At 47.6% G+C, this 25052-nt stretch overlaps 1 protein-coding gene and 1 pseudogene across 2 annotated transcripts; both read right to left on the bottom strand.

Annotated features, from left to right (window-relative positions):
* Window positions 1-160: 160 nt before the first annotated feature.
* LOC105530868 lies at window positions 161-1020 on the bottom strand (annotated as a pseudogene).
* On the bottom strand, window positions 830-24530 carry LIG3 (ligase III, DNA, ATP-dependent). Of its 2 annotated transcripts, none has more exons than XM_011968581.1 (20): window positions 24402-24530; window positions 21503-22053; window positions 19069-19212; window positions 15792-15989; window positions 14791-14942; window positions 14066-14232; window positions 13854-13931; window positions 13213-13381; window positions 11154-11309; window positions 9385-9516; window positions 8936-9015; window positions 7786-7873; window positions 7322-7399; window positions 6881-7004; window positions 6169-6311; window positions 5756-5830; window positions 4481-4627; window positions 3776-3971; window positions 3090-3211; window positions 830-1620 (listed from the first exon to the last, which is right to left on the bottom strand). In XM_011968581.1, the coding sequence occupies exons 2-20, from the start codon at window positions 22047-22049 to the stop codon at window positions 1387-1389; spliced, it is 3030 nt and encodes a 1009-aa protein (XP_011823971.1). In that variant the 5' UTR covers window positions 22050-22053; window positions 24402-24530; the 3' UTR covers window positions 830-1386. The 2 variants fall into 2 exon arrangements, with proteins under 2 accessions (XP_011823971.1, XP_011823972.1); XM_011968582.1 differs by lacking the exon at window positions 830-1620 and adding an exon at window positions 2704-2886.
* Window positions 24531-25052: the final 522 nt, after the last annotated feature.

The following is a 25052-nucleotide window of genomic DNA, read 5'->3' on the forward strand; positions in this document are numbered from 1 at the left end:
AGTCCAAGCTTCAATATGCTTCCTGTGTTTTTCGCTAGGTATTTCTTTTACTGCCGCTCTTCCTTCTTTCCCACATTTCATATTGGAGGATTGGTACAGCCTGTAAAACTTCATTGACAGGAACAAATCCAGTATGCACTGATGTCTTCTCAAAGGCACTCTAACCCATCAGATAGCCCGGCAGTTTCATTCACATGAATACTCCAGCCATGAGAAAACTCAGTAGGACACAGACGAATCCAATGAATACAAGAAAAAAATCGATTGAGTTTTGGGATATTTGGTGCATTCGATTGGTCCAGGATTATGAAACCTAAACCTCCCATTGTGAACAGGAAGCTGGATGCAAGTCCTTCCATAACATACTGTCCATTTACTCTGTAGGCCAAGAAAGCTACTGGCCTTTGACGCCCACGTTCATCAGCCAATACTTGGGGGGGTCAACAATATCACAGAATTATTCCTCCAGTCATGAGGAAGACACCACCACCAGAGCATACACAGTCATGGCTGCTGGCAGGTGCAGCCAGGGTGACTTAGTCAGCTTCAGGCTGGGACACTCAAGCACTAAGAACGGGACACGGTACAAAGTCTCCACGTTGGTGGCAACAAGGGTCTTGGCCTCAAGCCCCACGTGGATTTTTATTCTTAAAGAACAGTCTTGTTTCCAGGTTTTGGGGAGGCAGATCTTCCTGGAGCCCTCTATCCCTCCAGAGGAGTGACCCAAGTAACTTCCCTTTCTTCATAAAGGCCCCATTGTCCTACCTGACCCTAGTCCCCTCCCTTCAAACTGGGAATCCTCACTCTGTAATAGGAGAACACAGAGAAGAAAGTCAAAAAAGTTCATTTTGTTCTCTTTCACATGAGGCTTTGTTCCTGGCAAAGGGTGTCCGGCCGAACACAAGTTCTGCTAAATGGAAGCATTTCTGAGGGCAGTCCTTTAAATACTTTAAAATGAGCCTGGAAGTACAAAGGAACAGGCAAGGACGGGAGAGAAGGCTTTGCGGACAGAGCTGCCATAACCCAGCCTTTACTCCTTAATCTCTAGGGAAATTATTAGGGGTGTAGGTGGGGAAAGGACAAAGACAACTGCAAGATATTTTATTTATAAAAAAGGTAACTAAGCTGCTTTTCAAAGAAAACAAAAAGATGGTAAACCCAGCACCCAGACCTGAAAGATCTATTTAAATCCAGCAAGAGAAACTGACTTCAGTTGTGGCACCCACAGCAACTAATTCCTGGTCCAGAAGAGACCGTGGAGAACTGGTGGGTTTGGGAGAAGCAACCCCATTCCCCCTATCCTGTGTCTACCTGCCTCCAGCCTGAGTCCAGTCCAGTAGTATGGTAAAGGAGAGTATGGCCTGAGGGAGAGGGAAGACAGCAAACCTAGCAGGGAGCTACCAGTCTCCGTTTCCGGATACATGCCCAAATCCACTCTGGGGAGACCTGCTGGGCCGCAGGGTTCTTGTCCCTGCTACCCAGCACGTGCGTGGCTGAGGTCATATCAAATTCCTGTACCAGGTCCCCGTCGAATGCCACAAAGTAGCGTCTGAGACGGCTGAAGTCTGGTGTGGAGGGTGGCAAGTAAAGCCGCACTCCAGTGAAGATGTCCAGCAGAACCTGCAAATGCAGAGAGGTCACGGTGGGGTCAGACCCACACTGGGTACAGATGGGTCTTCACCCAGATAAGCCCAGGACAGAATGAGGGAGCCTAGAGTTAGGACACAAGCAGAGGAGTTTACTGGAATACTATGCATCAATAACCCCACCCCTCCAGTCACTCCAAGTTATACAAGACTGACATGCCCCTCCATCCCTGCCTAGGGGAAAAGGAGAGGGGCTAGGCCTTGACATCTGGGACCTGGAGATGGGAAGAGCATGTGTGTGTAAGAGCCACCCAGTCATGGTGGGCAGGCAGAGCTGGCCCTGACTCAGTGCCCCCAGATTCAGTGATGTCCCCTGAGACCAAGCAGTCTACTCTGTACAACCTGCTAGACTGAAGGGTCAGGAGTCCTGCTAACTACTCTCAATGGGTTCAAGGACTTCAGGCTGGGAAGAGAGAGGGGAAAGGTTTCTACAGGTCTGTTGGGGACCGAGTTCAGGACCTGAGTTGTCAGACTTCTATGCTTACTCCTGGATGGCGGTGGGGAGAGTGGGGGTGCAATGACATGGGTGTAAATTATGTTTACTTCTCTATCTGCCCTTTGAGCCATCAGCTCCCCCAGAGTTGAGCCAGTACTAAACCTAGTTCTTGGCATCAGAAAGTGCTCAAAAGAGGCCAGGTGCGGTGGCTTATGCCTGTAATCCCAGCACTCTGGGAGGCCGAGGCAGGCGGATCACTTGAGGTCAGGACTTCGAGACCAGCCTGACCAACATGGTGAAACCCTGTCTCTACTAAAAATACAAAAATTAGCTGGGCATGGTGGCACATGCCTATACTCCCAGCTACTCGGGAGGCTGAAGCAGGAGAATCGCTTGAACCTGGGAGGTGGAGGTTGCAGTGAGCTGAGATTGCACCACTTCACTCCAGCCTGTCAGACAGAGCCAGACTTGAGGGGAAAAAAAAAAAAAAGTGCTCAGGAGATGTTGCCAAACCCAAGACTGACAAGTAAGTGTAAAAGGGAAAAGGTTCCTCAGGTGGGAGGAGAGTCACCAAGCCAGTGCCCTCTCCCCTTCTTATTGCTCGCTGGACCTGCTTCCAGCCTAACCACAAACTCACAATGCTGCATTCCCACACCCAGACTGGGCTTTCCCATTTAATGTAAATTTTGACTTGGGGCCAGCAGCTGAGTGAGTCCCTGCAGTCTCTCCTGGCTAGGCCGGGCTGTTCTATCTCCTGCCTGCTGGCACAATTCTCCTTCCTCTCTGCTCACTGGCTCGCTGCCTCTGCAAGGCAACAAGAGGACACAGGGTGAGCAGCAGCACTGCTGACCCTGCCCACGACAGGAGCGGCGGCAGGCAGGGAAGAGGTTTAGCCAATGTTCCCCAAACACCTTTGCTCATCCTCTTTCAAACTTCTTGTGCAGAGGGTTAGGAACACAACCTGGGCTAAACCAGCCCACGTGGTGTGTTGCTGTTTTTACCCTCACCTTTGTTTGGCACAGGGTCTCATCAGCAGCTTTCCGCTTCTCCCCTACTTTCACTGGAGAAGACTTCATGGCCAGCTTCTCTCCCACCTTCACAGCAGAAGGCTTTACAGTCAGCATGTTGCCTGAAGGACAGAGAGGAAGTTGGGCGTGGTGGTGCACACCTATAGTCCCAGCTACTCGGGAGGATCAATTGAACCCAGGAGTTCGAGGCTGCAGTGAGCTATGGTCGTGCCACTGCACTCCAGCCTGGATGACAGAGTGAGACCCTGTCTCTAAAAAAACATAAGATACAAAAGAACTAAGAGGGTAGGGATTGCTGATAATGCTCCCTGCAGTCAGGGGCAGTAAGGGGAAGGACCAGGGCCTTTCTCTGCTATGCGCACAGGTGAGAGGGGAGTGAAGAGTTATCAGCTAAGCCCTTTAGCTCAAAGGTAGCTTATTCCCTGGTCAGACTGGCTGTCGCCAGGGTACTGCTCCATTCAGGTTTGCTGAGCAGATACAGGGTGCCCAGCAGAAGGGTCTCTGGCCCATGGCTGGACACACACCAGGAATGCAGTCCATGTCCACTGCAGTGGACATAGATAATCATGAGATCTCAGGGCTGGAATGTGAGACTGCGTCCCTGCCCTCGAATCTCCGCCCCTCACACCGCCCTCTTCACCATCCCAGCCCCTCCCTATCCTTACCGCCTTTGCTGTTGGAGTTACTCAGCTTCCCTTCTGCTTTCTTGGTACTGGCAGAGGGCTTGCTGGGGGCCTTGCGGGACACAGCAGACCCTGAGGGACCCTTATTCTCTTCACTGCTACCCCCTGTAGTGGAGCTCCCCTCATCTCCAGCCACTACAGTGAAGTCTGCCTTCTCCTTGGACAACTGGTACAGTTCCTGAGGCGGGGAGGGACAATGTCAGAGGGTTTCATTGCCTTCCCAGACTGGCCTCAGAGGTGATGTGTGTGGTGTGTTTTAGGCGCATGTGAGAACAAAGATGTGAGAAAGATAAAGAGCAAGGAAAAGGAGTTGGCTTCCTTGGTACCATTCCAAAGTGTGGCCCTATAGCCTGAGTAATCAGGGTACAAATCATTGTTCTCGGTACAGCAAAGCAGGGACTGAAGGCTGGGGCAACAGGAGCAAACTCTTATTCCCCAGACCAAGGGCTGCTCAGTGGGGCCTCGCAAATGCAAGGTTCTCTGCTCAGAGATGAAGGGAGAAGGAGGTCTAGTGCTGTGCCCCTGGCCCAGCAGCAGTTTGTTTCCCTCTCTAATTGCCCTCCTTGCTCTGCCACAGGAGAATGGGGGAAAAGAGAAGACAGAGGACATGTCAATGGTCCAGATGCCCAAGGCTCCAAGGCCTGGACAGTGGGGTGGAGAATACACATACAGCCTAAGAGCTGCTACCTTGAGTTGGGGAAGGTTAGTGGCAGATTTCCAGTCCTTATCATCTCGGATTCGGGTGCAGCGAGGGAATCGGATGGAGATCCCATCAGCTGTGTGAGCCTCCGATTTGGAGAATTCAGCCCCTGTGATCTCCCACACGGCAGCTTTCTGTCAGGAGTAAGTCAGCAGGTCATCACTGGTTAAGAAGATAGTATCAGTGGCCGGGCGTGGTGGCTCATGCCTGTAATCCCAGCACTTTGGGAGGCCGAGGCGGGTGGATCACCTGAGGTCAGAAGTTTGAGACCAGCCTGGCCAACATGGTAAAACCCTATCTCTACTAAAAATGCAAAAATTAGCTGGGCGTGGTGGCGCGCCCCTGTAATCCCAGCTACTTGGGAGACTGAGGTGGGAGAACTGCTTGAACCTGGGAGGCGGAGGCTGTAGTGAGCAGAGATCTTGCCACTGCACTCCAGTCTAGACAACAGAGTGAGACCCTGTCTCAAAAAAACAAAACAAAACAAAAAGATCTCCCAACCAGCTAGAAGCAATACAGAACAGTTAAAACCACAAAGGTGGCCGCGTGCAGTGGCCCACACCTGTAATCCCAGCACTTTGGGAGGCTGAGGCGGGCAGGTCACCTGAGGTCAAGAGTTCAAGACCAGCCTGACCAACATGGAGAAACCACGTCTCCCTTAAAAATACAAAATTAGTTGGCCGTGGTGGCACGTGCCTGTAATCCCAGCTACTTGGGAGGCTGAAGCAGGAGAATCGCTTGAACCCGGGAGATGGAGGTTGTTGTGAGCCAAGATCGTGCTATTGCACTCCAGCCTGGGCAACAAGAGTGAAACTCCGTCTCAAAACAAAACAAAAAACAAAACAAACAAACAAAAAACCAAAGAAGGCTTTGGCTAGCAGCTGGGAAACTTGGGTCCCAGTTCTGCTGCTGCTGCTGCTAAATAACCTTAGGGAAGTCCTGTTTGTTCTCTAGGTCTCTTTCTTGGTCAGTACAAGAAGGGATTGGGCCAGATTACTTCTAGAATACACCCTTCGCGCTGAGTGGATAGGTACTCTCTTCTTCTTCTCTCTCTCTTTTTAAAAAGCAATTGTATTGCAGAAAGAATTCTATTCAAAATTCCTCAGAGTTGTCCGGCTGTCCCTGTGCCTATCACTTGGCTGGAAATCCAGATCCCCACCCCTGGGTGGACTTTCAGCGAGGTGAGATGGATTCTCTATGGCACTAGAGAACCTGCAAGCTAATTCTATGGGCTGGAGGACCCCAAGCCATTGGGTTGATACCTTTGGGTCTGGGACGATGAAGTCAGGATAGTAGATCTTGTTGACTTTCAGCCAGCTAGGTATTTTGCTGGGGTCCTACAGGAGAAAAGATGCTATTTTGGGCTGTTCCCAACCTGGATCAAGGCTTAAATCCCTTCTCCTGGTAATGAGATTATAAGAAGCCACTTAAACAGCTGACTCTTGAGCAATGTGATCCTCCCAGGCCAGAGTGGGTATGACCTAGAGGCATGCAAGCCATTTTCCACAAGGCAGGCATTCAGAGATTTTAAGGCCTAATCCTGCTCCCCTGAGCAAGCTGCAACCCTTCTTTCTGGGGAGACAGATAAACAATACCTGTAATCCCCAAAGCACAGCCTCTGTCTCAGTGATCATGGCCAGTCCAGAGGCCAGGGTCAACCAAGTCCCTTCCTCACCTTGCTGATCTTCACCATGTCTAGTTCATTCTGCAGGCGGGCAAGCGTGGCGTCATCATGGCCTCCTGCACACTTGGTGACTGTGCACCACTTCTGGCTGCCAGGGTCGTAGCAGCCCATGAGGAAGATTGACATCATGCCGCCTGGGAGGGGAGTGTGAGATGAGTGTGGGTTGGAGGAGCCATCTCTGCCAGCCCCAAGAGCCCAGGAGAGGGAGCCCGGGGCCAGGGAGAAGACCTGGGTCCCAGCCGTCAGAGTGCCAGAGTTTACCTCTTGGAGCTACTTCTTACTAGCTGTGTAATTTTAACCTTTGTAAGCCCTGATTTCCTCTTTTGTAAATTAGGGATAATCACACCCAACGCGTTGGGCTGTGGGGCATTGAATTGTGTTGGACACATGACAGATTGCTTAGAAGTATTAGTTCCTCAGACTCCAGCTTCCTCTCCAGTCAGGAAAGAGATTTTCCCTGAGGAGAAAGCTGTCAGGTCCTGACAAAATAATTGGTGGTAAGCGTCCTTCTGCTAGGCTAGCATAGGGTACTCAGTGACTTCTCCCTAACCAAGTAAGCAGGCCAGCTTGGGGCCCCAGATCCTAGGACTTCGGAAGTCATGACTGGCCATGCTGGCAGATCAAGCCAGTAACAAGGCCAGCCTGTACCTCAAGCGATGCCTTCTAAAACAGTACCACCCCAGTGGGCAGAAGCCACCCTGACCTTTGCTCCCTTGCCCATAGAAGGCCCCAAGGACCACCAGGTCAGCTGTGTCGGCCATGGCCCCCTCATTCAAATAGTCCTTCTTCACTTTCAGCCAGTGCCGCTTCCCAGGCTCATATGTACCCTGAGGTGAAGCAAAAGAGAGACCACAGAGTAGAAAGGCAACTCCATGAGGATGGGTTCACCCCTTCACTGCTACACACCAGATCTAGCCCAGTGCCCCTCCCTCAGGGGAAGAGCCCTCAGGCTCCAGGCACTACAGGAGACACACAAACCAGCCCTCCAGATCCAGGACATATCTGCCCACACCCTGGAAAGGTTCCCCAGCAGCCACCCCAACCACTGCAGGCTGCCACCGCCATCTCCTGGTCAGGGCTGGAAAGGCTCAGGGGAGAGGGCTGTGAGTGAGTCGACAGGAGAAAGCAAGCAGGGCCACCTTACCTTCACATCCTTCAGCACCAGCCCCTCCAATCCCTCCCGGATCACCCGGGTTATCATGTCAGCCAAGTCCGAAGCTTTCTGAGGGACAAGAGAGATGCTGAAGTTGGTGTGGGAGTGGAGAAGGTGGTGAGGGGGTTGTTCCTTTTCACACACTACTTAAGTGCCCAATGGAAACACCCTTACTTGAATATAAGGGACAAAGGGTTAGAAAGCAGGTTGCTTCTCATTCCAACGAGAGGGCTGCTGTGGCTTTGAAACACAGGGGGCTTACCTAGGAAGGATTTCCATGCCCTACCCTTCTGGGTGAAGACTAGCAGACAACATATACAACAGTCAAATGCAAACATTATCAGCAGGCTGCATAAGACATTAAGATTTATTCTTCCAGTTGCAGTTGACCCAAGGAGTTCTCTGCCCTGCTTTCAAACTTCTAGGACACTGCCTAGCGTAGGGTCTTCACTTACTGTGACTCGCTTCATTTCTGAGAACATGATCCGGTTTGGAATTTCAACCATGTTGTCATGAAGAAACTTCCGCCGCTCACACAGAGGCCTGAGGAGAACAGGAGAGCTGAGGTTAGGCCGGGATCCTCCCACCCTTATTAGGAATTCTGAGGAAGGAAGGGCCACAATGATAAAGCTGCTACTTCAAGAAAGGGTTTGCCATGGATCAAAGACCTCATGTGTAACAGCTCTGCTGTCAAGGGCTGCAAGGGCTCCATCGTGACCGAAGATGGACAATTGTGAGCTGTGGCATAGAGCCAGTTCATAGTTGTAGTTCCTATTTCTACTTCATCAAGCGAGCCAAGGGAGAACTGGCCTCTAGCCCAGATTGTATAAATTCTGGTCCCACTTGAAAAGTGACTCCAACTCTCATTTTTTATCCCCCGCACCCTGCTTTGCCCCAGTCCCAAGGCCAACCCCTGGGTAGGCAGGCTGAGACAAGCCTCAGGACCCAAACCCCAAATCCTACCCCCACCAATTCCTTCCCTCTCTACTTCTTTCTCCTTCCCCGATCAAGGATGTGGCTGCTGCAGGAGGAACAGGGTAGAGATACATTTCTAAGTGAGGAAAGGGCTGATATTGGTTTCTCAGGCACAAGCATATGGATGCAGCTAAGTCAAGACTGCTCATTCTCTCCAAGATGGTCCCACCCATAGCCTCCCCTATAATCAGGAGCTTCCTGTTGTCAGTCTCTTCTGAAATCAAAACGTTTGAGCTGAAAACCATCTGCCTTATGCCCCCAGGGGTGTCATTGGAGAAATAAACTGAAACCCCATATGCTCACAGTCTATTTCTCTGCAATAGTCCATTTTGCTTTAGTAGAGAAACTTCTTTGGGGGTTTGGGTTTCTTCTGTGACTTAAGCTCTCAGAGACGAGATGGAGTCAACACGTGGGCTCTTTCTTACACTGAACGGGGAGCGGACCATGTAGCAATTGTGCTTCCTCTCAGCTCCCTCTTGCCATTGCCTTTGGCAAGCTCCTGAGTGCAAACGTATGTGCCAGCTGGTTCCCCGTACCCTCCTTTCCAACCTGAAGCCCCCATCTTCCTCATCGAGGAAATGAAAACAGACTCCTGGCAGTTTCTGGGTTTAAAGATGCTAGCCAACTCACCTGTCCATCAAGCTGACATCATTAAAGTAGATACAATCAAAAACAAACAGGCAGACATTAGCATCCTGGAAGGCTGCTTTCTGTAAGGGAAAATGAGGTAGTAGGTATACAAAGAACAAAAGTCACAAAGCATGACAAAATGAGTACCAGTCCACTTCTGGAGGCCCCCTAAGGCACCGAATGAAAAAGTCCTATTTCTGCTCTGAAGCCCCTGGGCCATAAGGGCACTGAGCAGATAGTGCTAAATGGAAACCAACCCAATTATAACTTGGTTCCCAATACCAGTCCCTTTTGAGGAGAAAAGCAAAAGACAAAAAACCAAACCAGAAACAGGTCAGAAGCGAAGAATAAGGCCCACACTAAGTGATATTTCCTTCCTTTTCAGACTGCAGCGTGCATCCACATGTACATACTCATTCATTCTTGCACATATGGCCCTGAGGCAGTACCTTGTGCACTCCCAGAGTCCCAAAGGGCAGTGGTTTGCCTGTCTTGTTGTCAATCAGAAGCACCTCAGAATCCAAGATCATGCTGTGTCCCCCAGGAAAAGCCTGGGGGATGTAGTCCTTAAAGTGGGCTACCTGAAAGCAGAAGGGGAGCTTTGGTGAGGGATGACATGGCAGCAGGGACCCCAAACCATGCCATAGAGGGCAAAGCCTGGGCCCCAGATGGGATACAGAACAACATGTGGAAGGCCCAGCTAATGCGCAAAACATATAGCTAGGCCTTGCGAGCCACCTGGACAAAAGGAAGAGGCCATCTGTTTCAGTACTTCTGTCCAGCCCCAGGAAGAGGTCAGCCCATGCTGAGTCACTTTCTATGGGCTGTAGAGAAGGTACAATTTTTGAGGCAAATGGAAGAAACAGAGAGATTAAACCTGTTGGGGGAGGAGGAGGAGGGTGGGTGGGCAGAGATTAGTGCCTACTGCGGAACATGTGTGACTGTCAGGCTGGGGATTGGATTAGGGGAGAACAGACTGCTTGAAAACAGAAAGGTAGAAATGAACCCCCTCAGGTGCAACAAGGAAACTTGAGCAGTGTCTTCTCTGAGCGGGAGCCCTGAACCCACAGCCATCACTACCCAGGATGCTTAGAGCAGGGACAGAAAAGGCCAGCACATCCATGCCATTCCCCTTCAATCCCTAATCTAGCCCTTTAAGAACCCAAATCACAGGAGAGGCAAAGGATGAGTGATCACTGGGTAAGGGAAAATTAAGGAAAGGACTAAATCTGGAAAAGTGCGCTCAGACTTCTTCCTGGGTCACAGATGGTGTCTATTTAACACCAACCTCACCAGAGGCAGCTCCTCATGATTTACAGTGCTTCACAGAACACGTGAACCTGCACTAAAGCTCCACAATGAGGCCACTGCTTAGCCCTCCTCTTGAACATATGAAACAAATGGCCTGCTTTGTTCCCAGTGCTCCAGCAGGAAGGCAAGGCTGAGGTAAGCATAGGGGCCACACAGCACGTTCCCCTGAACCCCCTGGGGCTCTGAAAAACTGAATCTGGGCTAGGAAAGAAAAGGATAGCAAGGATAGGAATTCCATCTGCTCACAAGCTACCGGAGCCAGATGTTCCAGCTGCTTTTTCCTGAAGACACCCCTAAAGGTTCACAGTAGCCTTGGGAGTGGAGAAGGGCTAAGGAGTAAGGTTCCAAATGCCACCTCTGATTAGAGCAGGAATTTGGCTCCCAGATGTCCCCATAAGACTGTGTTTACATCAGAATGTAAACTTCATGATGGCCAGAACTTTTGTCCAGTTTTTCCACTGCCATATCCCCACTAGCTATAACAATGGGTAAACATCTGATAAATAATTCTTGAACAAATTAATGAATGACAGCCCAATAGCCTGTGGTATATAAGCCTTAGTCTAGCTCACGGGAAGCATCTGGGACATGGAAACACAAAAGATACGCAGCAACTCACCAAGTGAGCTCACTGTCCCAACCAACATCACTGTGGGCAAAAGAAGTATCACTGTTCCAGGGAGCTCTATCCTCACTAACCCAAGTCAGGGCTCTTTGGCTCTCCCTGCTGAGCAGCCCTTCATTACTGGAAGACTCCAAAAATGAATAAATCAATTAATTCATTCAACAAATAAAAAAGAAACCCTTACTGTGTACCACAGCTGGAATGGCTATGGGACTCTGGGCCTGAGATTGTTAGAGGCACAAAGGGGAAAGATGGTCCTGGCGGAAAGGAAGGGACTCATACCTTGTGAGGCAGGACGGGCTTGAGACTGCGGCTGAAGTAGCTGAAGTGGTCTCCATTCTTATGCACTTGGACTCGCTCTCCATCGTACTTGATCTCAGAGAACATGCCATTGGGACATTTCTTCATTGCGTACTCAATGGACTTGCAGGCCTCCGCCTTGGGGTGTGGAAAGCAAAGCCTGGAGACTTTCAGTGAGGGGCTGCTAAGCAGCAACAGCCAAAGACCTTGTAATTGGGTTAGTGAGGGCAGGACCTGGGTCTTGGGGACTGACTGCCCATAATTAATGCTCAGGGAAGGCTGTTGAAGAGGTGATGGGAACGGAAAGGGCTGGACAATGTTGTATTCTGCCTATAAAATAATCACCAGAGCTGACACAGGAGCTCGCCTTTTGAGGAATATGAATGCTATTCATTGTACAACAAGTAAAAGCCCAGTGAAACAAGATTTAATTTTTTTCTCAATAATTCAGGCTCTTGCAGGTCCTCTGGCTTCTTACTAAACACATCAGTTCTCCCAGTAAAAAAGGTCTATGTGAAGCTAAGGTTAAAGAGTGCCGGTGACGGTGAGGCTGGCAGGGTGAGTGATCGGGGGTCCCTACAACAGGGTTTCCACATACTGGAGCACTTACTTACATGCCTACCTGTGCTAGCCTAACTCCAACAACAATAGCTACCATTTTGGGAGTACTTCACACACATAATCTCATTTCATCCCTGCTGTGACATCCTATGTGACAAATATTGTTTTCATCTTTGGATAACAAAACTGAAGGTTAGAGAGATTAGGTGCTTGCTTAAGTTACACTAACGAATGGCAAGAATGAGATTTGAATCTAGGCCCACCTATAAAACCTGTGTGGTTAACCACTAAGCTATATAACCCATGCCAGTCTTTAAATGACAAACTAAAGAACAGACGCCAGGAGGCATTTTTATAAAAGTCAGAAAGGCCACTACTGCAGGTGGCCACAGTCCCATCTCTGGGATGGAGATCTCACTGTTTTGATGCTGGCTATCCCACATTCCTAGCAGGGAGAGAACACTTCCCTATCTCAAACATAAAACCCTAAACCAAGGCGTTAGCATGACACACAAGACAGTTTCAAGAAAAGCACTGTACATCACTCAAAAATCCAAAGAATCTCACAGTAGGCATGGCACCATATGTGGTGGGCCCTGTCACACAGGAAAACTGATGCTGGAAAGGAAACCCCATTTCTTTTTTTTTTTTTTTTTTTTTGAGACGGAGTCTCGCTCTGTCGCCCAGGCTGGAGTGCAGTGGCTGGATCTCAGCTCACTGCAAGCTCCGCCTCCCGGGTTCACGCCATTCTCCTGCCTCAGCCTCCCAAGTAGCTGGGACTACAGGCGCCCGCCACCTCGCCCAGCTAGTTTTTTGTATTTTTTAGTAGAGACGGGGTTTCACCGTGTTAGCCAGGATGGTCTCGATCTCCTGACCTCGTGATCCACCCGTCTCGGCCTCCCAAAGTGCTGGGATTACAGGCTTGAGCCACCGCGCCCGGCCGGAAACCCCATTTCTTATGAAATGAGCAGACGCCCAAGATGATGTCTGCCAAAATCAGCCTTCATTCCTTATGTGTCCTCCCTCTTCCCAGGTCACCCTGTCACAGGAAGCCTGGCTCTGCCACCAACTCTCAGATCTACTTTGCTGTAGGTCACAGAATCTCAGGGGTTACTTAAACATCCATCTGTCTTCAGGTAAGATAACAGATAAACCATTCTAGGGAGATGCCTCAGGCAGTCTCAGACGTCATCCACACAGGAGACTGAAGGACAAGAGAAACTAAATCACTCATCTAAGATTCTACAGCTTCTTGGTGGCACAGCTGGGCCTACGGCTCAGGTCTTTCCACTAGATCTTCTGTGTTCTCCTTTGCCTTCGCTTCCTATTGAGAAATACCCTCTTGCACCTCCCTCTTCCTTCCCCAAACTCCTCCAGTCAATTTGCAAGCACTCTCAACACTCATACCCTATCGGATCTCAGCCCGAAGGATGTGGAGCTTGGAGAGGCTGGAGAGCAGAGGCAGGGCAGCACTCCTCACCAGCATGGGCTGCACGGGTGTCATCAGCGAGGCCTGGACGCTCAGAGCTCGTCTCTGGCCCGGCTCCTTCTCCACCTCCTGCGCATTGTGAAGGACCCGTTCCACCACATCCTGCAGGTTGCGCGAGGCTTTGAAGGCTTCATAGGCATTGGGGTCAAGGGCGTCTAACCTGCCAAGGGGTACAGGAACAAGGAAACAAAACCACTGCCTTTGTTTGACTCCATGGCTTTGGACAGCAATCTGTCCTCACAGGAGAAATCCTCATCTGTAGGGAAGGGGTTGTGTTCTACTGTCTAAAGATTTTTACAAGAGGAGAGAAAACTCTTGGAAAATTCAGCTCTTTCGAGATACTGTGCCTGTGTGCATGATGCCTTAGTGAGGGGCTGGAGTAGGCAAGAGACTTATGAATGGATTCCACACTTCAACTATAACAACTCTGTGAGAAAGGTACTGTTATCTCCATTTTATATAGGAGAAAACGGAGGCAGAGACAGGTCAAGTGACAGATCAGGGTCCCACAGAAAGTAAGAAAGTTGAATGGGGATTCAAATCCTGATTGGGACTCAGAAGTCCTGATACCAGTTGGGAACAAATGAAGCTAACAAATGACAGCTCGGGCTGTCAGAGGAGCTGCTACTTACACATGTTTTGCACCTGAGTTCATCTTCAGATCATGTTTGATCAACCTGATGATGCATTTAAGGTCATTGGCTGTACACCTAGAGGAATGAGGCACATTTAACTTGGTCTTGAAGAGCTCTGGAACCCCAAGGGAACCTTCCCTTCCCAAGAGAGTTCATCTCTCTATGCCCAATCCCCATTGGGCATGGTTTGACAGAGGCAGCTCCCCCACCTGGAGGCAATGTCCTGCAGGGCCTGTTGCTGCTCATCCTCCTTGGTGAGCCTGGACAGCCGCAGAAGGAACTCATCCACCTCCTGGATGGTAAGGAGGCTCTTGGCAGCTGGGGGGAAAGACTTGCTCTGCTCAAAGAAGACTCTGATTGTCTCTGACACGTCACCCTGTCTCCAAAAACCAAAATGCCACTGCTGCAACCCTAGGGTGGCCACGTGTATCCCCCAAGACCCAGGACTGAACATGAATCAAGAAATTTCAATCATAGCTCCTATCCCAACTCAACATATCTAGCCCACTTCTTAGAGACACTAGCCCATCCACAATTCCTAGAAGGGGATGGAAACTTGCCATGGTACCGGGGATAGAGTCACGAACAAACCAAAGCTTGGTAAACCCAAGTTACAGGAGAAAACAAGCGAGAAAAAAGAGTACAGAATAAGAGCCCCAGGAGAGAGAGAGGGGGCAAGTCTGAAATTCTGACTTTTGAGAACCAGGCCTCTGTGGTTCAGCAGTGGTATGGTTTCCGTCCTCAGAAACTTACGAAATTAACAGCTATAGCCTCACATTCAGCTCCCCCAGTAACAAAGGCTTGCTCAAATGGGTTTCAGTTTCCTAAAACAGTATGTGTCCCAACCAGAAAAAAAAAAAAAAGAGGCTGCAGGTGCCTGGCTTGGCAAAACCCTACCTGGAATGTAGCCTACCCTCCCTCCCCTTCCTCTGACCTGCTCTAGGTCCCGTGCCATATCATCTGGGTTGCAGTTAAAAATGCGACTGAAAAGCTTCACAATCTGCTTATCATTCAAGTTGTAAACAGTCTTAACGACTCCTGGCAGCAGCAGCTTCACCGTTAGGTACACATCACCATGGAAACCATCTGGAGATAGAAGAAAGGAACCCTTCTTGAGAAATAGAGCTTAAACACATAAATATATAAACTCAAAGAAGACTGGGCAAGGTGGCTCACACCTGTAATCTCAGCACTTTGGGAGGCTGAGGCAGGAGGACTGTTTGAGCCCAAGAGGTGGAGGCTGCAGTGAACTGAGATTGCACCAGTGCACTCCAGCCTGGGCAACACAGCCACATTTTTTTGTCTCAATAAATAAACAAACAAACTCAAAGAAGCAGAGCCCAAAACATATCTATATATCACTGCCCACGCTCCTATAGTGCCCTGTGCATATTGCTACAGTAGGAGACAGCATGGAGTTCAGAGGCTGGTGGACTGTGTGACTGCCTCGCCTTTAGCCTACAGATGAACTCTCGTTGGACAGAGTGGTTACTTTCACTTCAGGTGCCCAGTGACAAGGACATTACAGATGCTCATTGACAATTTGTTAGATAAATTAAAGAAACAGAGTTGGAAGATTCTATTCCAAGCTGTGTATATGGTTCACAAAAACCTAATTAAATATGTAGGACAGTAAATTTTCTAACTAGTCAAATAGGATGGGTTCTTCTGGCCTCCTAGGAGCAGAATAATGGGAGAGGAAGAAAGATGCCAAAGTGCTCTGAAAAAAACTGGTTACATAATTTGAGGAGTACAGTGCAAAATGCAAATGCGAGGCCCTTTGTTCAAAATTATTAAGAATTTCAAGACAGACTACAGTAAAGTATTAAACCAAGCATGGGACCCTGGGCAACTACACAGCTCACATGCCCTGGAAGGCAGTCATGGCCTTGAGCTCTCTGGAGGAAAGGCCTATTCAGGATGCTCATGCCACACCTCCTGCTGAGCCTTTCCGCAGGAAGTCCTGGATGATCTGGGTCTTCGTGTTGTAGCTAGGATTATCGGCCACCATGGCGCATAACTTTCGAAACTCCCGTAGCAGACAGTCCTTATGCCTGGGGTCACATTTGCTTGAAGACAGACTTCTCTTAGGGGTGGGGCTTGAGGGGGCTCCCCCAGAGTTGTTGGGCTTGGCTGCTGGAGAAACAACAGAGATGAATTCATTCTGCCTTTCTGAGAAGAAAGAAAGGGAAGGAAGGAAATTAACAGATATTCTGCTGCTACTTTAGCTTTATTTACTCTCCCCGAATAGACCTTTGGGGTAGATGTCATTATACCCATCTTACAGATAAAGAAATGGAGGCCAAGTAATTTTCTCAAATCTTACAGCTATTAATTAATGGTAAAGGAGCAATGGCCTCCTTAGACCAAGCAAAACACCAGACTGATGTGCATCTCTTTATGTGAGCACTTCACAAAAGAATAAAGACTGAAGTCATGCCAAGAATGATCAGGACTGGCTGGGCACAGTGGCTCACACCTGTAACCCTAACACTATGGGAGGCCAACGTGGGAGGACTGCTTGACCCCAGGAGTTTGAGACCAGCCTCGGCAACATAGGAAGATTCTGTCTCTAAAAAATAAATAAATAAATAAATAAATAAATAAATAAATAAATAAAGCGGTCAGAAGATTCTCAGAGCAATTGTAAAGCTGACCCCAGAAAAGTTGGCATGAGAAAGGAGTAAGAAATCAAGGCACATGTTAGTCAATGTGAAATTACTGCTATCACAGGTTGTCAGAGCTGGAAGAAGCCTTAAAGATTATCTAGTTCAATGGTCTCTTACTGATAAGGCGATTGAGGTCTGGCAAGAGCAAATGACTTCCTGGCCCACTTCCTTGTTGAAAGAGCCAGGACAAAGACTCTACTAAGAAAGTCAGATCCCACTAGTACATTCAACATCCCCACCCCTTGCCACTTCAACCTTTCTTTTCTTATTGTCAAAATAAAACCCTGCTCCCCAAGGAGCAGTTATAAAAAAAAAAAAAATACATTTTTACAAAAGGTGGTCAAGGGGCAGGGCTTTCCTCCAGACGCTTAAAAATAACTATGCGCCACTCATCGATCACTTCGTGACCATTTACAAAGCATATTTTATTCACAAGCTTGTGGCAGAGCCATTACTAAGCTAACTGCTGTTGTACGCTGCTTCTTGTCTGGGCTTTGTAAATTATAAATCCATCCTCATCTCTGATACGGAATCTAAATACGATTTTAAGGGACAAAATCTCCAAAGTGTCAATGTTCAACCAGGTTGCAAGAACTAAAACACTGTTTCTCTCAACTCCTCTCAAATTCCATCCCCAACACCAGAGCCCTTCCAGAAACATGCCGTCCTTCTCATCACCTGGACTCTTCTCTATCTTTGGCCTACCAGCAAACAACAAACAAACCAACCTCAGAATTTTAAAATAATAAAAATCCTATAGAGCCAGGCACCGTTTTTGCAAAATCCTATAGAGCCAGGCACCGTTTTTGCAACGTTATCTCTTATAGTCCTCATGAGAACACTATGGGGTAGATGAGGCATGGAGATACGATGAAGCTTAAACAAATAAATACACAACCTCAAGGAAGCAGAGGGGAAAGTAATTTATATATTGCTGCCTATGCTCCCATAGCACCCTGTACATAACACTATGGTAGGAGAGGCCACTGCTGCTTCACAGACAGAGGCTGAAGAGAGGTAAGGACATGCTCAGGGATCTGAGCTGTCAAGGATCAGAACCCAAGTCTTCTGACCTCAGGTCTAGGCTTCTTTCAATCATATAAAATGTCTTTCAATCTCCAAATGACTTCTAAAATAAGGCCAGGTGGTTTGGCTTTATTTATTTTCTTCAACTGAGTCAATCACAAGAATGTCTCCAAACAATAAACGCAGCAACACAGTGTAGTATAAAAGAGCACAGATACTGGAGTCAGACTTCAGTGCAAATACTAACTCCATGATAATCCTGAACTTCAACTTTCTCAGTCATAAAAAAGGCCTAATAAAAAGTACTTCCTAAATAAAAGTACTGTCTAGGGTTAACTGAAGAACAAATGAAACTACACATGTAAAAGCCCCTAGTCCAACGCTGTTTACGTAGGCCAATAAATGATCCTGACCTTCTCAACTCCCATCTACACCACATGCCCCAGCAAAGTCTTCCTGAATCCCTGTCTATGAAACAGCAACTCCATATTTTATATAAAAGAAACTATATATGTGTGTATACACGTGTGTGCATGTGTGTATTATAGTGAAGAGAAAAGGAAACAATACTTTATTGTTCATCTGTCCTACAAAGAATATACAAATAATAGCCACAGTCCTCCCCTTTAGGAGATGGGATTTGAACCCAGAGCTCACTGATTCCAAAGTCTGCAAGCTTCATCCCTAGGCTGTACTGCCTCCCAACAAATAGCAATATCTTTCAGATCTTTTTTTCCTCCCTTTGTGTTCCATAAAGTTCCAGTGTTTTGAACAAACAGTTGTAAGAATCAAGAAGGGAGATCCATGCATGACATCTCCTTTCTTCCATATTTTCATCTCTAGGCATATTCAGGGGTACAATTTCTCAAAATTCCTTCATTATCAAAACACAAGGAAGTAAAAGACAGGTTCTAATAATCTCTGTCTGACTCAGGTAACTATTTCAAGGGGAAAAAGTCTTGACAAAACAAATCTTTCTGCTGCAATAGAGGTTAAAGTACAGAAAGAAACGCTATACAAGTGGAATGCTGGCCAGACACAGTAGCTCACGCCTGCAATCCCAGCACTTTGGGAAGCTAGGGCAGGTGGATCACCTGAGGTCAGGAGTTCGAGACCAAGCTGGCCAACGTGGTGAAACCCCATCTCTACTGAAAATACAAAAATTAGCCAGGCGTGGTGGCAGGTGCCTGTAATCTCAGCTACTTGGGAGGCTGAGGTGGGAGAATTGCTTGAACCCAGGAGGTGGAGGTTGCAGTGAGCTGAGAATGCACCACTGCACTCCAGCTTGGATGACAGAGCAAGACTTCATCTCAAAAAAAACCCAAAAACCAACCAACAAACAAACATAAAAATCAAGTAGAAGGCTTAGCATTAGCCATTACCTGTTTCTGCTCAGACAGAAGCAAATTATTTATGAGATGATATAGCACAGAATTTTCAATCTTAGCCAGAATCCTAAGTAGAATACAAAATAAAAGCAGCACTATAACAGCTAAAGTAGCCCTAACCTATCTTACCTGAAAAGCCAGAAAATTTCCGGGGATTGTTATTGGTGACAAATGAGGCGCTTTTCACTGGAGAAGTCACCTGGCCAGTGGTTGTCAACTTAGCCTGGACAACAGCTTTCTTCTTTGGTATACTTGCTGCCTTAGAAGACAGATCTGTAGGATCACAAAAGAAGATAAAATATCCTTCAGTGAAAGATCTCTGAAAAAACATCCAAAGAATCTATCAACGGCTTCTAGAGCCTTGCCTGTTAAGTCACTACCCTAGCACTAGCCCAAGGCTGACTGGTGGCTGGTAGTTTTTGAGTGGGGGTAGTAGGTAATAGGGTATTACGGGGAGAGGAGGGAAGGATATTCTGGAGACCAAAGATCCAGTTACGATTTACCTCTATTAGTAACTTAAATTTTCATCAACATTCTCCACTTCTTATCCCATATATAAGTCTCCAGAAATAACAATTTGGGGGAAATCAGAAATCATAGTTTGATGGATAAAACTTAGGGAACGCCAACCCCACAGAATTAGCTTCAATTTAGAGATGAACAAAAAGTAAATGAGGATCACGGAGCATGTCAATCTAGCATAGGAAGGAAAATTTCCAGCTGCTTAATTATCTGAGTCATGAACTCTACCTGTATTTCTCTTCCTCCAAATGACAGATGGGTCAAGAAGTAACAAAGGCTGAGGCCAATAGCTAAGGCAGTGCAAGGTGGGATGGGAAGCCTGAGAATAAAGTATATGGGAAGTAAAGTTTTCCTTCCTGGAAGTCTTTTTTCCTTTCAAAGAACAAGGACAGATATCCATTTTTAGCGCCATTGTTAACTGTCTTCCTACAGTGACCAGAACAAAATTGAAGATATGAACATTATTTTACAGACGCTGAAGGTCAAAGAGGACTAATTGGATTTGGAGGTATTGGCATAAATTCTAAAATATACATATGTAAATATGCGTGTACATGCAAACCTGTTATACAGCCATATATAGGTATGAATTTTACATGCATATATTTTCTAGCTCTGTCTGCTGAAAGGGCTTAGAAACAGACACGCCATGGCTGGGTGCTCACGCCTGTAATCCCAGCACTTTGGGAGGCCAAGGTGGGCGGATCACTTGAGGTCAGGAGTTCAAGATCAGCCGGACCAACATGGTAAAACCCTGTCTCTACTAAAAACACAAAAACTAGCCGGGTGTGGTGTTATGTGCCTGTAGTCCCAGCTACTTGGGAGGCTGAGACAGGAGAATCACTTGAACCTGGAAGGCAGAGGTTACAGTAAGATAGTGCCACTGCACTCCAGTCTGGGCCACAGAGTGAGACTCTATCTCAAAAAAAAAAAAAAAAAAAAAAGAAAGAAAGAAATAGATGGCCCATGACAATGTGGACACATAGCATCCAGGTTTTATTCTTTAATACCATTTCCCACTAACAGAAATCTGTACTCCCCAGAGAAATTGCGAATTTCAGGGCTGGGGAAGGATGCATATAGGATAAGACTAAAAGCATCCTGCTATACCCAAAGTAAAGAAGTATATTTAAAAAAGTAATGAGGGTATACAGGACACAGAGGACAGTGTAAAGGGGTTCCTAATTGGCCAAATATGAGACAATTAAGTATCAAATTAGTTAAGTACAGTAATGAATTATATGCTACAGGAAAAAAGGTAAAAGGATAGTAATCAGTACTCTATTCTTCCAAAATATCAATGTCTAAAAGAGAGACTATGGAAATTTTTCAGATTAAAGGATGCCAAAGAAATACAACTAAATGCAACATCCGATGTGATCCTAAACTGGGATTCTATACTGCAGGAAAAAAAGCTATTGAAGGTATGACTCAATCCATTGACAAAACAGTATACAGATGGTAGATTAAAGTATTGTATCAAGGACAAATTTTCTGAAGATGATAGCTGTATTACAGTCACATAATGGTCATATATCCTATTCTCAAGGTATATGCACTAAAGAATTTTAAAGGGCTATGATGTATGCACTTATTCTTAAATGGTTTAAAGTGAGTGCACGCAGGTGTGTGTGTGTGTGTAAAGACAGAGAGCACGTGAACAAATATGATAAAGCAAATAGAGTAAAATGTTAATTGGTAAATATGGGTAAAAGGAATATGAATGCTCTTTGTACTCTTTTTAATCTTGCAACACTTCAGTGAGTTTAAAATTATTTCCAAATAAAACGTTAAAGGCCGGGCATGGTGGCTTGTGCCTGTAATCCCAACTGCTTGGGAAGCTGAGTCAGGATGACCTGAGTCTGGTAGTGCAAGACTGCAGTGAGCTATGACTGCGACATTACATACTGGCCTGGGCAACAGAGTGAGACCCCATTTCTTAAAAAACAAAGGTAAAAAAAAGAGAAAGCAAGCAATTGAACTCCTTATCCCTCTTTCTGTCAGCACCAGTAAGATGGGAAAGCAGTGTTCTCTACCTTACCTGCAATGTGCTGGGTTATCTGTTCCTTCTCATTATCTTCCAGCTCTTCCCAGCCTTCCAGCTCTGTGAGGTCCTCGATTTTTTTTGTGGTGGCCCGGGCCCGCTCTAGTTTCTCAAACATGCATTTAATGTGGTACCACTCTTTCATATCACCCCCAGACTCTGAGAAGGGATTGGGCACCACTTTGCCAATTCGGCATATGCCCTTCACAATCTTTTCCTTGCATTTTTTGCAGCCAGCTGTGCCACGCTTGGCATAGTCCACACAGAACCGTTGCTCAGCCATCTCACAGGGGCCACTGCAGAGTCCCACATGCAACCCTGGCAAGAAAACAAGGCAGGTGGCACGTGATCTTAGATGGCTTCCCTGGAATGACAGAACAGGCTTTCTTCTCAGGAAGACGGGGTGTCCATGAAGCAGATCTGTTTCTGACCACTGGCTGAATTGTCTTACATCAGGCCTGTGATGTTCTCGGAATAGGTACAGTTCTTTTCGGCTGAGTGCACGGAGGGTTTGTGGAAAGGGGATCTTGAAAGCCAAAGACATATAGCTGCATGAAAGGGTAGGAGGCCAAAGGAAAAAAAAAAGATATAAACAAGGAGATAGGCTTCCAATTTTCCAAAGGCCAGCCTCTTATATAATCCATGACGACTAATCAAACACTTTCCAAAGTATTACATTTATTGTCTACTCTACAGCATGAAAGAGTTCTGATACAGGAAAAGCCAGCTCACAAAAGGGTGTTCAATTATCTAATGCACACATGTACATCTAGTAAATCACAATGAAGAAAATCCAAATAACATAAAAGCTCTTTTTAGGTCATCAGCAACATATGATACTCATAATAGATGATGACCTTTAAGTATTACAAGATCCTGAAGTTTCTTTTTTTTTTTTGAGGTGGAGTTTCACTCTTGTTGCCCAGGCTGGAGTAAAATGGGGCAATCTCAGCTTACTGCAACCTCCTCCTCCGGGGTTCAAATGATACTCCTGCCCCAGCCTCCCAGATAGTTGGGATTACAGGCATGCATCACCATGCCCGGCTAATTTTTTTTGTATTTTTAGTAGAGACGGGGTTTCTCCATGTTGGTCAGGCTGGTCTACAACTCCCGATCTCAGGTGATCCGCCTGCCTTGGCCTCCCAAAGTGCTGGGATTACAGGCATGAGCCACTGCGCCCGGTCCTGAAGTTTCTTTTTAATCACCAGTAAAAATTACATTATGTTCATGAAGTTTTTATTGTGAAGTTTAACATACACACCATCCTCAGAAATCAAGCCACTATACAGATTTGGAATTGAGTTAGAATCCCTACATTGAGAGACAACTAAGCAGAGCCTGGAATCAGACTGCCTGAGTTCAAATCCTAACTCGGCCACGTACCAGCTGTATAACTTTGATGGGTTACTTACCTCTGTTTCTGAGCTTCCTCATCTGTAAAATGTGACTAATTATGGGACCTAACTCAAATAGCTATTCTAAGAGTAAAACCCTTAAAACAGTTGGGCACACAGCAAGAGCTCTCACTGATTAACGTCAGCTCCTATCATGATCGGTGAAGTCGTTATCTTTCAAGAAGAGGCTCCCGATGTGCAATTAACCTGTTTATAATTCAGCAACTTGAATCAGAGAGTGCTGAAGTAACTGGGCAGCAAGACTCACAGGAACTCATAAATCAATCCAAATGGAAAAAGATTATATCAGCATCTTCTTATATTCATGTTTTCTAAAGCATTTTATAGTCCTAGTTTTAAGTACACTGGAATTACGTCGTCTGAACAAGCTGTGAAGCAAAATTGCTATCATGTTAAAAAGCAGGCTTTGCTTACTGTAGTGCAACATGGTGTGAAGGAAAGCTGGTGGACCTGGAATAAGGGATGGGAGTGCAAGTCTGACGGTACAGTTTACCTACTGTTACCTCGGAGAAAACTTAATTTATCTGCATCTGTTTTCTTATTTCTAAAATAGGGTAAAAAATACCTACATCACAGGGTAGTTGGGAAAATTACAAGGAATCCATGAATGCGCTGGTTGTGGGGGAGGGAGGCGGTTCTGAACTCTCTAAAAATGTATACAAAATGTACATTCGAAAATGCACGGATTTTTGGAGGTCTATCACTTTCCTGACATTCACAAAGGGGTATATAACGCTCAAAGTTTAAGAACCACAGAGGTGAGGTGGGTGGAAGTACGGCAGACCCATAAAAGGAGGTCAGAACAAGTGAGTTTCAACACTTTCCCTGGAAGATCAATTTGCAGAGCAACCTCTAGGGCCCCAATTATGAAAGGAGTGGACTTGAGGGAGGCTCGCGAGGCGCTGGGCCACGAGGAGGCACAATGCAGCTTTGAGGAAACCCGTCTGTCCCTCGTTCCGCACCCTTACAACGGCCGCAGCCCAGGGGCCAGAGAGGGAAATCGCTGAGGCCTGGCCGCCGCCGCTTTTCTCGAAGGGCTTCCCGCGCCGCTGTCGGAGAATGGCGGGGACAGTGGGGCGGGCGGAGTAGGCCGCGACCCCCGGCGAGGCAGAAAAGATCGCTCCTCCACCGGGTCCGGGACGCAGGCGGGAAGTGATCAAGGCTCCCAGAGCCCCAACCGAGCGCGCCCGCTTCAGCGCAGGAGGACGCACGCCGGGCCGGGATACGAGAAGGCCCCGTGGGTTCCCCAGGGCACACGGCCCGGCGCCGGCTTCCCCGCCTCATGCGGCACCGTGGGGGTCCCGGGGAGCCGCGAGCCTCCCCCTGGGCTCCCGGGAGGGCCGCCACGTCACGGAGGGTGTGCCCCGGGGCTCCGCAGGCGGGCGGGGGAGGAGCCGGGGGGCTGGCTCCTCGGCCGCGCCGAGCTCCCCGCCCCGGCCCGCTGCCTTCCCCACGCCGGGCCCCGCCGCGCCGCTCCTCACCTGCCTCTCCAGCTCCGGCGCTCACCGCAGGCCTCGGGACTAGCTCACTACAGCCCGCCGGCAGCCCACGACGGTTGGAGCTCCTGTCTCTTTAAATCCGGGTCCTTGAGCTGGAGGCAGCACGCAGGCGCAAGAACCGAGGCCGCGGCCGCGCTACCTGTCCCCGCCCCCGTCTGCCACGTGGGTCATAGTCACAGTCTGCCTGCCCTGTGATGTTTGGAAGTAGTTTTCAACCTGCAGTCGCCGCCCGGGAAGCGGAGGTGAGGGGACGTGGTGGTTCCTCGGAACGCAGCCTGGCCTGAACTTCCGAGGATCCCCTTGATTTTCTCATACTGTTAGAGAGGATCTAGTTTTTAAAGATATTGTAATGAGGTCGGGGAAGGCAAAGATTGCGTCAATCTATTTTTTAAATATAATCCCTCTCTTTGTGTCCTGCAGACTGCCTAGTAAATAGTAGTAACTTTCATGGAATTGAGACGAGGCACTAAATAGCAGGTAGATATAAAATGTAAAGGAGTGATGGAGGAGAAACTCCTTGATTGTATATCATTCAAAGTGTATTATCTTAAATCTGAAGCCAGCTGCATGAGAGTTGGGGATGGCGATTTTTACAAGTGTAGCAGCCTGAGGGTAAATGACCTCTTCAGAGTC

The sequence above is a fragment of the Mandrillus leucophaeus genome, unplaced genomic scaffold (genome assembly GCF_000951045.1).
Source record: "Mandrillus leucophaeus isolate KB7577 unplaced genomic scaffold, Mleu.le_1.0 Scaffold849, whole genome shotgun sequence".
Lineage (NCBI taxonomy): Eukaryota > Metazoa > Chordata > Mammalia > Primates > Cercopithecidae > Mandrillus > Mandrillus leucophaeus.